General features: G+C 47.8%; 1 protein-coding gene across 11 annotated transcripts; it reads left to right on the forward strand.

The window, feature by feature from the left end:
• The first annotated feature begins 642 nt into the window (after positions 1–642).
• CATSPER1 (cation channel sperm associated 1) lies at positions 643–14,249 on the forward strand. 11 transcript variants are annotated; one of them, XM_083416989.1, is made up of 12 exons: positions 654–1,185; positions 6,359–6,583; positions 7,267–7,380; positions 8,060–8,219; positions 8,532–8,623; positions 9,008–9,151; positions 9,383–9,446; positions 11,356–11,428; positions 11,783–11,840; positions 12,377–12,467; positions 13,254–13,368; positions 14,080–14,249. In XM_083416989.1, the coding sequence occupies exons 1-12, from the start codon at positions 894–896 to the stop codon at positions 14,107–14,109; spliced, it is 1,458 nt and encodes a 485-aa protein (XP_083273115.1). In that variant the 5' UTR covers positions 654–893; the 3' UTR covers positions 14,110–14,249. The 11 variants fall into 11 exon arrangements, with proteins under 11 accessions (XP_083273119.1, XP_083273115.1, XP_083273117.1 ...); XM_083416991.1 differs by having other exon boundaries at positions 12,380–12,467; XM_083416994.1 differs by lacking the exon at positions 654–1,185 and adding an exon at positions 2,201–2,759.
• The last annotated feature ends 424 nt before the right edge of the window (positions 14,250–14,673 follow it).

The following is a 14,673-nucleotide window of genomic DNA, read 5'->3' on the forward strand; positions in this document are numbered from 1 at the left end:
GACCTGGGCAGTTGAAAATGGCGCTTGGTGGTGATGAAAGGTGGGGAATCCTTTTCTAGGTAACATTCCAGGGGCCACATGCCTGTGGTAAGTAGGGCCAGGGGCAAAAGTGGATGGAGCACTCATGCCAGAGTGCCAGAATGAAAGCCGCTTGTGTTTTGTCTTGCGAGATCACAAAACGAGCATCATTTAGTTTCGTGCTCGCACCTAGGCGCAAGAGCTTGGAACCAAAAATGGAGCATCCCGATTTTGGTCCCCATGATGTTGGAGGGTATGAGTACAGGACTGTGTTGTCAACCAGTTTTTGAAACTTTCCCCACCTTCTTGTAGAGTTTGGATTTGATGTCCCGCTTTATCACTACCCGAAGGAGTCTGAAAGTGGCTAACATTCTCCTTTCCCTTCCTCCCCCACAACAAACACTCTGTGAGGTGAGTGAGGCTGAGAGACTTCAGAGAAGTGTGACTGGCCCAAGATCACCCAGCAGCTGCCTGTGGAGGAGTGGGGAGGCGAACCCGGTTCACCAGATTACGAGTCCGCCGCTCTTAACCACTACACCACACTGGCATTGGTTTGCTTTTCGGTTATTGGTTATGATTCCCTACATGGTCAGTTTGGGAAAAAAAGGTAAAAATAAAATGTGGAGAGGGGCAGGGGATCTGTGGCCTGGGCCTTGGGCTCCATAGGCTGTCTGCTAACACCACCGCCTCTGACTGCCTTGGCATCCTTTGCCTTGCCTCACGATGGCATCACAAAGAGCTGCCAAGGCTCCCCATTCGGAAGCCTGGGGCCTTCCGTGTTCCAGGTTCGCTACAGCCCAGACTGGAGAAGCCGACTGGGAGGACATTTCTAGGCCGGCGCGTCTGAGCCACGAGGGCTCCTTCAATTCGCCACCATGAATTACCTCACCGTGCCTGCCATGTCCTCTGTGCCTCAGATGGAGAAAATGCTGCAGGTCCCGACCCAGGAGCAGGGCCAAGCCCAGGGTGCAGGCACAGGAATGCCTGGGACTTCCACCCTTGGGCCTGGGTATTCACCCTCACCCCGCCCAGAGCCTTCCACGGTCCTGGCCGTCACCTCCCTGTCGCCCTTCATGAAAGGGTCCAGGAGATTCAGCAGGAGCAGCAGGAGCAGCAGGAGGTCAATGCAAGCATCCAAAACCGCACACACAGGAACGAGAGTCAAAAGTGAGGGGGCAATTCCAGGGGTGCATTCAGACTTAATGTTAGTGTGGCGGGCCTCCCCACCTGACCCATTTTTTGACAGCCAAGTGTATTATTACTTAACTTCCTTCAAAATGGGGGGAGCCAGCATGGCTGCTTTTTCTAGGATCTGCTTTATACTGAATTGGACCACTGGACAGCGAGCCCAGGGCTGTCTGCATCAGGCGTGGGGAGCCTTTTCTAGTCAGGGCCCCAAATCCTTAGCTCCCCAAACTCTGGCAGGCCAGCTGGAGGAGCCACCTGTCAGTCACCTGGCATCCCTATGATGTCAGGCAATGCCACGCTTTGAAGCAGTGGTGCCAACTTGAATAACATATTTGGGGGCAGATAAAACCTGCACCCAATCTTAGCAATAGAGGTACCAAATGCTGATGAAGGATTATTCCCCCACCCATCACCCCACTTTTTATCCCCAAAACAGCTCTGTGAGGTTGACTGGTCTCAGAAACTGCGACTGGTCCAGGGCTACTCTGAATACTTAAAGCTAAAAAGGGACTTGAACCCAACTCTCCCCAAGCCCAAGTTTGTAGGCATCTGGGTGCCTTCCTGCTCACACCAAAGCAACAGCGTCTGGCTGCAAAATTAAGCATTTGCCTGCTTGAGCATATTTTTAGGACCTGCCTTATTTCTGTGATATTATTATTATTATTATTATTATTATTATTATTATTATTATACCGCCCTATACCCAGAGGTCTCAGGGCAGTTCACAGAAGAGATCAACCTAAGCTGCTTTAAATTGCTTTCCAATATTGTGTTTTAATTATAACCTGCCCTGGTACCTTGTGGTAAAGGGTGGATTAACAACAACAACAACCATTTATTATTTTCTGAGGGTACTCAAGGGTACACAGTATTGGCACCTCCCCCCCCCCCAAATGTTAAAAGTGTTGTACTTACTTTAACAACTTTATTGTATGTACTGACAGCTTTCCTTCCCTAAAAAAAAACACCAAACACTGACAACGACAACAACAATAATAATCATAGGTGGGGAGCTTTACCCTCCAAGTCATCTGAATTAAGCACTCCTGGTTTAATTCTAAAATATGATAAGTAGCCAGGAGCCGCTTCCTCTCTTGTCCTAGCAGAGCTCTAGGACTTACTCCAGTCTCAAGGGCTGTAAGAAACAACGTTGAAGGTTTGTGCCCAATCCCAGCTCTCTTGCCCTCCAGCAACCCTGTTACAAATTCCTTGCAAAATGAAGTCCAAACGTGGCTTTTATTAGGTGGGTGGGGGGCACAAAGCGACCTGCGCCCCTAGGAGTTGCCGGCGCCTCTGCTTTGAAGCCCCCATTTTCACAAAACAAAAAAACCAGCGTCTTTTGGCCTTGTGTTCACACGCACGTGTGAGAATTCGGGACCAAAAAAAAGGAGTGTCCCGATTTGGGTCTCCAGCATGTTGGAGGATTATGAGTACAGTACTGTGTTGCCAACCAGTTTCTAGAAGCAAATCAAACACTTTTTGCAGAGGGATTGGTTTGCTTTTCTGTTATTGGTTCTGGTTTCTTACATGGTATCCGTCCGGACGTAGAAAAGGTCAGTTGGGAAAAAAGCTAAAAATAAAATGTGGAGAGGGGCAGGAGATCTGCGGCCTGGGCCTTAGGCTCCATAGACCGTCTGCTAACACCACCGCCTCTGACTGGCTTGGCATGCTTTGCCTTGCCTCACAATGGCATCACAAAGAGCTGCCAAGGCTCCCCATTCGGAAGCCTGGGGCCTTCCGTGTTCCAGGTTCGCCACAGCCCAGACTGGAGAAGCCGACTGGGAGGACATTTCTAGGCAGGCGCGTCTGAGCCACGAGGGCTCCTTCAGTTCGCCACCATGGATCACCGGTTCCTCACCGTGCCTGCCATGTCCTCTGTGCCTCAGATGGAGAAAATGCTGCAGGTCCCGACCCAGGAGCAGGGCCAAGCCCAGGGTGCAGGCACAGGAATGCCTTCCAGCCTTGGGCCTGGGTATTCACCCTCAGCCCACCCAGAGCCTTCCATGGTCCTTGCCGTCACCTCCCTGTCGCCCTCCTTGAGAGGGTCTAGAAAACACCCGAGAAGATTCAGCAATCAGAGCAGCAGGTCGAGGAGAAGTTCCAAGAATGCACCTGGAGGGATAAGAGTCAAAAGTGAGGGGCGATTCCAGGGGTACAATTTGACTTTACATAGGTGCAGCAGATCTTCCCACCCCCCGGACCATTTTTAGATGGCCATGTTCTTTATACCGAACCGGACCCCTGGCCATCGAGCTCAGGGCTGTCTCTGTCAGGAGCGGGGAGCCTTTTCTAGTCAGAGCTCCAGAGCCTTAGCTCCCAAAAACCCTGGCAGGATGGTTGGAAGTGAAGTTTATATGGAGATTGGTCTGTTGGCAGAGTAGCTAAATTGCCGCTAGGAAGCCAAATCATGTGCAATACTGACTATTTTATTGAAATTAAAACAAGGTTAAAATATTCAAAGCGTTCACTTGCAGAACACATAGCTAAAGAATAATATACATTCACATGCTTATCCAAGCATGGGACTTGTTTTGTCCTCTTACCAGTGGCGTAGCGTGGGTTGTCAGCACCCGGGGCAAGGCAAGTAATTTGCGCCCCCTAACCCGTGGATTTGCGCCCCCTAACCCGTGGATTTGCGCCCCCTAACCCTAACCCCCAGATGTTGCACCCGGTGTGGCCGGCCCCCCCTGCACCCCCCACGCTACGCCACTGCCTCTTACCATATTTAATCAAGTCTAATGCGCCATCGAATCTAATGTGCACCTCAGTTTTCAGAACCTTGAAACCAAATGTGGATGGATGGATAGATGGTTATATCTATCTATCTATCTATCTATCTATCTATCTATCTATCTATCGGTGAATGTAAATGTGCCATTGAATCTAACGGGCACCTTAGTATTCGCAACATAAAGTGAACATTAGATTCGAGTAAATACGGTAGTTGAAGATTCTTCCATAAACATTCAAACTAACTCGGTCTTTCTGTCTTTCCAGTCCTTGCACTCAGCCTTCTGTACATTGCCCAGCTAACCCATGCAGCCCCCTCCAAGAGGTTTCCACTTTCTCTTTCCAGCAGACTTCTCCTTATTGCTTCTTTGGGAGAACATCAGATTCAGATTCTGTACTTCTTTTTGTCACATACATTCACAGAGAAACATTAGCACTCTTCTCCTCTATTACATATCAGACCCTCCAAGTGTCCCTGTTTTCCAGGGACAGCCCTGGATTTGCAGAAGCCGTCCCGGTTTCAAATTTGATCCTGGAATGTCCTCTTTTCCTTGGGACGTCCCTATTTTCACTGGAGAAATGTTGGAGGGTATGGAGTTATGCAGCCCCCAAGCCAAGGAGATAAGTAACTACGCAACCTTTAGAAGACATCTGAAGGCAGCCCTGCATAGGGAAGTTTTTAAATGTTCAATGTTTTATTATGTTTTTATATAAGTTGGAAGCTGCCTAGAGTGGTAGGGGCAACCCAGGCAGGCGGGTGGGGTATAATAATAATAATAGGATGTCTCTATTTCCATCAGAGAAATGTTGGAGGGTCTGTTGCATTCAGAGAGTTCTTTCTTTTCTTCAGTGTTCATGGAGATGCAGCCATTACAGTCAAGTCACACAAACACACAAAACAAAATGGAGAATGTAATAAGATGTCTCCCATGTGAACAGAATTAACCAATCACATGAGAGTTACTGGGAAACATTTCAGAATTAAACACACATTCATGCATTTAAGCATTCCCAATTTCAGTAAATTAAATCACTGTGCTTAACATGGTTTCCTCTGGAGGAGGAGGAGCTCAGCCTAATTCCAGGATTGATTACTGTACTTGGAAGTGTGGGACTTAGTCCCCAACATGGGTGCTGTAGGGAGGTATGTAAGAAGGGATTTATTTCTTTCCCACCCACAATTTGTTACATTCAGCGGGAAAGCTCAGTTGGTATAATAATAATAATAATAATAATAATAATTTATTATTTATACCCCGCCCATCTGGCTGGGTTTCCTCAGCCACTCTGGGCGGCTTCCAACAAAATATTAAAATACAATAATCCTTCTGATATTAAAAGCTTCCCTAAACAGGGCTGCCTTCAGATGTCTTCTAAAAGTCTGGTAGTTGTTTTTCTCTTTGACATCTGGTGGGAGGGCGTTCCACAGGGCGGGCGCCACTACCAAGAAGGCCCTCTGCCTGGTTCCCTGTAACTTGGCTTCTCGCAGGGAGGGAACCGCCAGAAGGCCCTCGGTGCTGGACCTCAGTGTCTGGGCTGAACGATGGGAGTGGAGACGCTCCTTGAGGTATACCGGACCAAGGCCGTCGTGCTGGAACAGCATGAAACTCTTGATCAGGGGTTGGCAAGGTTTACCTCACCTGGTCCGGTTGATTTCTGGCGTCTGCGCAGACGTGATTTCTGGCGCTGCAGAAGCGAGTTTCTGTGCTGCGCTGGTTTAGCAGGCAACTCGGTACGGGAGCAGCTCATGGGCCGGTTAAACGACCCTCATGGGCTGCTTGTGGCCCATGGGCCTTAGGTTGCCTACCCCTGCTCTTGATCTCAGGGTTGTGGGTTCAACCCCCATGTTGGGCAGAGAGATTCCTGCATTGCAGGGGGGTTGGACTAGATGACCCTTGTGGTCCCTTCCAACTACAATTCTATGATTCTGTTACACTGCAGTTTGGCTCCTGACAAAAACTGAATTATCCGCATTGCTGCTTGCTATGGTGAACATTTACATCATTTAATTACAAAATCACTCTCATTATCATTACATTAGTCCATTACCAATAATACTGACTGGATAATTTCTATTCTGGGCAAGGAATGAATAAGCAAACATAGCAAATCTCACCTCCATTCCCTTTCTCTTCTGGATTCTCCAACGTCCCTTGGAATCATAGAATCATAGAAGTGTAGAGCTGGAAGGGACCCCGAGGATCATCTAGTCCAACCCTCTGCAATGCAGGAATGTGCCGCTGTTGCCTACAAGGATTGAACCTGCAACCTTGGCATTGTCAGCACCACGCTCTATCCAACTGAGCTATCCAGGCCCTTGTTGCAGGGGACAACCTCATGTGGTCTGAGAAACTGGGTGAGGGGAATGGCTGCCTCCTCTGCCCTCACCCTCAAACGATTCTTCCTCCCTCTCTAACTCTAGCAAAGCCGGCCCGCCAGCGCCGCAAGAGGAAGCACAGACGAATGACGATGACAGAGATGGTGGTGCATGCCTGGCAGAAGATCCACCCGCACCTCGTCTTGCTGAGGGAGATCATCTACCACTTGACTCAGTCTTTCATCTTTGACTTCGTAATCTGCTCGGTGGTTGCCATCAACACCTTATTGCTGGTGGCTCAAACGTTTGCAGTGGTTGAAATTCGGGGAGGTCAGCCCTCAGGAGAGGCGTTCCTTTCCTCATAAATAATCCTGCTCCGTAGACTTCTTCTGAATGCTGGGTAGTAACCAGAGCATGCTCTGGTTTCAATAAGGCCAGGGGCTTCAGTCCTGCCCCAAGGAGAACTTCTGCTCCCAGATTGACGGCTGGCCCTCAGGAGAGATCTCCACAGCTGGAAGCCATATTGACCCAAGGGCCTTATATCTGCAGAATAAGGCACTGACCCTTTCAGGAAGCAACACTAGTCAGTGACTACCTATCCCCAATAGAAACCAGCCAGTTGCTTCAGAACCTTGCTGAGACCACTTCAGAGTTTGGCCTTGCCTTTAGGGCACCCTTTCTCAACTTGTGGGTCCCTAGATGTTGTTGAACTACAACTCCCATCACCCCTAGCTAGCAAGGCCAGAGCTCAGGGATGATGGGAGTTGTAGTCCAACAACATCTGGGGACCTACAGGTTGAGAACCACTGCTTTAGGGGCATTATCTGTGGTCCTGTACCCACACCTTTATCTCCTGTGTAGATTCAACCAGGGACTACTGCCCCCACTCCCCACTCAGGCAATTCACCTTCTTCAGTGGTGGGCATCTTCACAGATCACAACAGCTTTCTTCATGGAGGAGAGTGGCTTTCTCACAATCAATGGTTCTCTCTTTCTCTCCTCCCTTGCAACAGAATGGTTCTTTTCTGCCATGGATCCTGCCTTCCTTTCTGTCTACGTGTTAGAGGCCGTCCTCAAGCTCATTGCGTTGGGCTGCGAATATTTCCGCGACCCGTGGAATGACATTGGTGGGTCTTTTTGCAGTGCGGGTATGAACAGGTGTTGGCGCCAGTTCTATGTTTCTAGAAAAAGAGGTGCCGGAACCCACCATGGTCGCCTGCCTTGTTCTCTTATCATGGCAATGGCGCCCACCAGAGAGGTCCCAGAACTGAGTTTCGGCAAGTTCAAGCTGAGAGAAAAAGCCCTGGCTGATACCAAGGGATTCCAGGGCAAACTATTTAATTAGCAGACTGCCTGAGAATAGCAACATGTGCAGAACTAACAGCGGACCCTTCTCAAATGATGAGACGGTTGGTATAGTGGTACCTGAGGTTAAGTACTTAATTCGTTCCGGAGGTCTGTTCTTAACCTGAAACTGTTCTTAACCTGAAGCACCACTTTAGCTAATGGGGCCTCCCGCTGCCGCCACGCCACCGGAGCACAATTTCTGTTCTCATCCTGAAGCAAAGTTTTTAACCTGAGGTACTATTTCTGGGTTAGCAGAGTCTGTAACCTGAAGCGTCTGTAACCTGAGGTACCACTGTACTAAGCAAAGTACTGTACTAAACTAAGTGTTGTTGTTTTCTCTGGAATGCCCATAATGTTACACTAGTTGTATAAGCTTAATGTTGCTCAGCTGACAGTCTGAAGCACCGTTTCATGTGGGTCTGCCTTAATTTCTATGTTTCCTCTTCTTCCCTTTGCCAGATTTCTTCATTATGTGCATGACGGTGCTGGATTTTCTGCTCCCCTTGCTCATCTCCTCCAGACAAGGCAACCGCGGCAACAAACTCACGCTCTTCCGGGTCCTCAAAATCTGCAAGGCCGTCCGTGCTATCCGTGCCATCCGCTTCCTGCTCACCCTCCGGTTAGGGCCAAAATTTCTAGCTGGGGGAGGGAAGGGGAATGGAAGAGCTCCTTAGCGCCTCCAGATAGTCAATATTTTGCAAGAGGGCTTCCAGTACATACCAGGACCCTCCCGTCCTGTACCCTGAAAGCATTCTTCTCTCACTGAGCACAAAGAATATTTGGAACTGTAATTTGCTCAATAAATGGGTCATCTGGAGGAATCCATAGCAACTTCCCAGGTTTTAGGTGGGCTGCGGGACAGAAGAATTGACAGCGACTGACCTTACAACCCTACCTAACTCTCTGTTTCTTTATTTGCTTTTCCACGTAGAGTGATGCAGAACCTCAAGGAAGTCACAAGCACTTTTTTGCTTTCCTGCGAGTCCATTGGAGCCATTATTCTCCTCATGTTCTGTTTCCTCTGTATCCTCCCAGGAAAGAGCAGAAGGGAGAGGGAAGAATCCAGGTGCGCCTGGTGCCCATTGGGACTGGTAGGGCAGAAGGCAGGGAGGCCAGCAGTAGGTGGCGCCAGAGCCAATGAGAGACAGAGGCCATTAATTCTAGTTTTGTCCCCATCCTCCTCCTCCTCCCTGCTGAGCTCTAACAAGGGCAACACTAAGACCTGCCTTCTTCCGCTCCCCAAAACTTTACTGGCACTGATTTCTGTCATGTCATCCTATGACGAGTGAATTTCACAGGTTAATTACAAATCCTTGGAAGAGGTAAAGGAATGGCGTTCTCTCTCCCGCAATCCTGCATTTCCAAGGCTCCTTGTTTTGTTCCTTAGCCCTGCCTTCCACCTGTCAGTTATGTCTTCCGTGGTGCTGCGTGACATGTTCCATGAAGCTGACGAAAAACACTTCGGAGACCTCTTCAACAGCATCTTCACACTTTTCCAGCTCTTCACTTTGGATGACTGGTCCCTCATCTACCTTACCTGTCAAGAAGCAGGTGAGGGAAGAGGATCCTTGTCAGGGGGGTGCATAGAACTCAGCACAATTTTTAGCACAATCGGTTAAAAAAATCCCAGCCCACCCAACCTCATGTCAAGATTGAAGAGCAAGACAAGAACTGGGGGGGGGGGGGGGAATCCATGCTAATATGTTAAACGTGGAGATTTCCTGAAAAGCCCACCCCTAGGCAGCATTATCACTCACAGGCCCCATGTGTATTTCTTTCCAGGTGCCTGGTACATCATCATCTTCCTGATCGTCTACATCCTTCTAGAGTACTTCTTGCTTCTCAAGTAAGTATGGGCTCCTCAGGCTTTTGACTTACTGGAGAGGACCTTGGATGGGAGGTCAAGGGACTGTTTGTTGATTTATTACATTTATTATATCATGCTTTTCCTCCAAGGTGCTCAAGGTAGCATACATTGTTCACTGCCCGCCTACACCAGTGTGGTGTAGTGGTTAAGAGCGGTAGTCACGTAATCTGGGTAACCGGGTTCGTGTCTCCACTCCTCCACATGCAGCTGCTGGGTGACCTTGGGCCAGTCACACTTCTTTGAAGTCTCTCAGCCCTACTCACCTCACAGAGTGTTTGTTGTGGGGGAGGAAGGGAAAGGAGAATGTTAGCCGCTTTGAGACTCCTGAAGGGGAGTGAAAGGCGGGATATCAAATCCAAACTCTTCTTCTTCTCTTCTTCTACTCCACCACCACCCTGGAATTTTATCCTCGCAATATCCCTGTTAGGTATATATATATATATATATATATATATATATATATATATGGAAGGACCTGCCTGAGGTTCTTTCTGGCACAGAGATGTCAGCTTGTGAGGGGGCAATTCTGTGTATGTGAGCCACTGTAGCCTCACCACACTCTGCTCAGTGCTTCGCCTCTTCAATTCTCGGACACTAGGGGAGGCCTGTCCCCCCAAATATTGGGGGGAGCCCCCAAAGGACATGCCCCCCCCAGGACCTGGTGCCCCTGCTGTGGGCCTGCCTGAGACAGTGGAGGAAGATGCTTGGATACGACCTTGTGTCTGGTTTTGGAGGGATGGGATTTGGGTGCCTGAGCTGTCCTCCTGACACCTGCTTTGAGACCATTGGGTTGATACCGTATTTTTCGCTTTATAAGACGCACCAGACCATAAGACGCACCTAGTTTTTGGAGGAGGAAAACAAGAAAAAATATTCTGAATCCCAGAAGCCAGAACAGCAAGAGGGATTGCTGCGCAGTGAAAGCAGCAATCCCTCTTGCTGTTCTGGCTTCTGGGATAGCTGCGCAGCCTGCATTCGCTCCATAAGACGCACACACATTTCCCCTTACTTTTTAGGAGGGAAAAAGTGAGTCTTATAGAGCAAAAAATAGGGTAAGTTTACCAAACTGGGTGGAGAAATCTGCCATACTCCTGGCGAGCTTCACAACTGAGCACATTTGAACTTGGGATTCTTTGGTCTTAGCCAGACACTCTTAACGGGATTAACTGTTTACTAAATACATTGAGCTCTGGCTGATCACACCAGAACGGGTGTGGGGTGGATTCCAAAAAGCACAGCAAGGTAAAAGCTTAAAGCGAAAGTAAAAAGTTTTAGATAAACTAAACGCAGCGATAAGTGCTCTTAAAACCCCGAGACACCCAAGAAAAGACTAAATAACAACAGGGCCAGCCCAGGACATTTTTGCTGCTTGAGGCACAGCAGAAAATGTTGCTCCCCTGCCACTGCCTCCTCTGCCACCTGAGGCGACTGAGAGCAGCCCATCCAGGGAAGTCCTGGTGCTCTGAAGGCAGTGGAGGAGTAAAAGGAGGCCAGAAAGGAGCAGGTGGCAGTAGAGGAAGAGGGAGGCAGTGGTGGTGGCAGCATGAGGATTGCAGAAGAGGAGGAGGCAAGCGGTGCGCTGGATCTGTTGCCTATCCCAACTGCCGCCTGAGGCAGCTGCCTCACCCTGTCTCATGGGTGGGCCGGCTCTGAATAGCAACGATTGCTGTTAAAGCCTTGAGACACAGTTGGGCTCTGTATTGGATTTGAAATCGTTCCTATATATGCAATGTATTTTTAATTGGTTTTGTATATGGGATTGTTTTAACTTTTACGAAAGCGGTAGTTTTATGTACATTTCCATTTCTCTTTGAGGAAGCAATTGGTAAATTGTGGAATATAGAACAGTCACAGCCCTGTTGCTGCCCTCTCTCCCTTTCTCTTGCAGCCTGGTGATTGCGGTCCTGGTCGACAACTTCCAGATGGCTTTGGTGAAGCGTCAAGAGCTCAAGAGGCAAAAGGTCAGCACAGCTCCCATTGGTGTACCCAGGATGGGTGGGTCAGGACACTCACCTGTCATCATCCTCTGTCTGGTTCTGTCTAGTAGATTCGGAATGAAATGTCTCAACAGTTGTTTTAAACTACTTTCTTTTGGTCTCAAGTGCTCAGAAAAAAATTGTCAAAATCATTCTACAATATATACTTTTAGTTAAGTATTTATTTACTTATTTACTTAATTTGGGAGGGGGCAGCTGCCACCCCCTCCCCCCTGGCTATGCCCATGCAGACTGGGGGTTGACAGGGAATAGCTGGGACTGGGGCTGCCAGGATGAGTGTTCCAGTCACTGAGTTCTATTTCTTTTTCCAATTGACAGAAGTGGGTTGAACTGAAGGAGAGCAGTCTGGCAGAGGATGCTTTTGGCAAAGCAGCAGGTGACAAGAGTGTTTGGGGAGATGGGCAGCAGGCTTTGAGACTGGGCTCAAGCTTAGAACCTTTAATGCAGGGGTGAGGAACCTCAGGCCCGAATGTTGCCCTCCAAATATTTCTATCAGCCCCTAGGACTTTCCCTGCAGGCCACACCTGCTCTTTGAGTGTGGTCCAGTTTGACCCACAAGGCCATTCCCCACCCACAAACCATGCCTATTTGCCAGTCAGCTGACATCACATTAGCTGCCCTTGCTGTGCTGGTGAACCGGTTTGGCTCAGTTTGGTTTTTTGAAGGCGTCATCTGCAAAAGGGACTTCTCCTTCAAGCAGCCAATGCTTGCAAAATGCAGGCTTCTTTGTGTGCCCCACTCATCAACTGAACCTGAAATGAATGAGCCTAAGTTAGTTATGTCCGTTCAATTCAATGGATATACTCTGAGTAGGACGAACACCGATTACAACCTCAAGTTCAGAGGGAGGGAGATGATTCTTAACATTGAAGCCAAGCTATGCATGCTGGCAAGTCTCTTTTTGCCCTTCAGCAGATAAGCCCCAAGCAAAAGAGGAAAAGGAGGAGGAATTATTCAGACGGACAGTCATGGGAAAATATGGCAGCCTCGAGTTGATGGACAGGTGAGGAGGCGCCGCAGCCAATAGATGAAAATGTATCTACTTGCAACATTTTTTTAGCTTGCTCTTCAGCGGAAGAGAAGAAAATGGAGTTCCACAGAGGCTTACAAATATCAGTACAGTGGTACCTTCAGTTACAAACCCCTCAGGTTACAAACGCTTCAGGTTACAAACTCCGCTAACCTGGAAGAGTTACCTCGAGTTGAGAACTTTGCCCCAGGATGAGAACGGAAATTGTGTGACAGCGGCAGCGAGAGGCCCCATTAGTGAAAGCACGCCTCTAGTTAAGAACAGTTTCAAGTTAAGAACGGGTCTCCGGAACAAATTAAGTTTGTAACTAGAGGTACCACTGTAGTAATAAGGAAGACCTTTCCCTCAGACAACCAAAAGCAGCAGAACAAAATAATTTAGCAGTAGACTAAACATTAGATTAAAAATGTTAAGAATATCTAAACAACATTTAAAAAGAGTTCCAGCTAATAATTACAATGTTGCCAGGAACGGTATCTTTCAGTTATGAAACGCCTGGATGAAAAGTAACAGTTTAACATCCCTCCTAAATGTTAATTATGAAGTGGACAGATGCATCTCACCAGGAAGAGCATTCCACAAGCAGGGAATCTGAGAAGACGCAAGTGAGCACCAGCCAGGCAGCGCTTGCTCCAACAGGGCCTCCTCCACTGATTATAGGGCCTGAAATAGTTAATACTGTACTGGGGGAGATGCTCTTATCAGTACTTATGTCCCAAGCTGTTTGGTACCCCCAATAATTTTTCCTTCTTTGTCTAGGGAGTGGGAATATCTCTACTTCTACTTTCGACTAATGACAGCAATTGAGACAAACCAACAGCAATTCCAGTCTCAGGCATCCACCACTGACAAGATCTTAGACACTTTCTTTGAGGTAGGAACAGTGCTTTTTTCCCCTAGAAAAAAAGGTGCCGGTATTCAGCATGCAATAGAGGGCTCTTGGGCCCTGCCAGGGTATCGTCCCTCCCTCCCTAAGCCGGGCAGAAGCTTTCCAGGCTTCGGAAAGGAGGTGCGAGGCTCTGATTTGAAAAAAGAAGAAGGTGACAGTACTGCGCCAGGACAAAAAGCACTGATTAGGAGAGTCCACTGAAATTAATCTTTTTTTCTCAAGCTTGCCTCCAATGAAGAGATGCTCTTTCTTTCCTCAAAGGAGCTCAATGAGATCAAGCTTAACCTCTTTGTACTCTTCATTGTTCAGTGGGGCTGGAGAGTATGAAATATATCCATTTCCTAAGGCAGGGATGGGAGATATGTGTGGGCGCTCCAGATGTTACTGGACTCCAGCTCCCATCAGCCCCAGCCAGCATGGCCAATGAACTGGGAATGATGGGAGTTAGTCTAACAATATCTGAAGGGCAACAACTTCCCACCTTTGCACTGAGAGCATAGACCAAAGGTTGCCAAACTTTTTTGCACCAGTGTGCACATTATGAATTTTGAGCAAGGGCCTTGAGTTAGGATTTTAATCCTGGTTTCTCAAACCTTAGTCCAACACCCTAACCATTATACCATGCTGGAATGACTGGGATAAAGTGTAATAAATAATCATAGGATCTGACTCCTTTTTTTTAACCTTCATTTACAGACAGCTGAACATGATTACCTTTCCAAATGAAGATGTTTGCATGGTGTTCCTATACTAGACTTCACCTGCTCCTGGAGGCTTCACTTAAAGGGTCAACATAGCTTGACGTTTTATTGATTTCTCACTTGTTTTATACATTGTGTTATGTTTATTAAATGACTTTTCATCTCTCTGTTGAGCAAAACTATATTTGCTGGGTTTGACATAAATAAGTTGCAGAATCTGTTTTGAATGCTTGACTTTGACCCTCAGAGAAGTGTAGGAAGCTCCTCAAGCTCTGGGACTCCTTAGCAAGGAAGGCATGTTTTAAGGTTAGACTCACACCATATATTTAAATTATATTTTGTACCACTTTAACAGTTGTGCCTTTTCCCCATAAAAGGGAGGGTAATGGGAAGTGAAGTTTACTCCCCACAGAATTATAGTTCTCAGCACCCTTAACATATTACAGTTCACAGGATTATTGGAGGGCTGGGGATGTTCTAAATTGTATGGTGTGGGTGTGAAATGATGAATTTTCACCAATGGACGAAAACATTTTTATTCAGACAGGTCTTTAGCTTCACAAGCTGGCTGTTATGTCCATTGTGCGTG

The sequence above is a fragment of the Podarcis tiliguerta genome, assembly GCF_965153285.1.
Source record: "Podarcis tiliguerta genome assembly, chromosome: 16".
In the NCBI taxonomy this organism is placed as follows: Eukaryota; Metazoa; Chordata; class Lepidosauria; order Squamata; family Lacertidae; genus Podarcis; species Podarcis tiliguerta.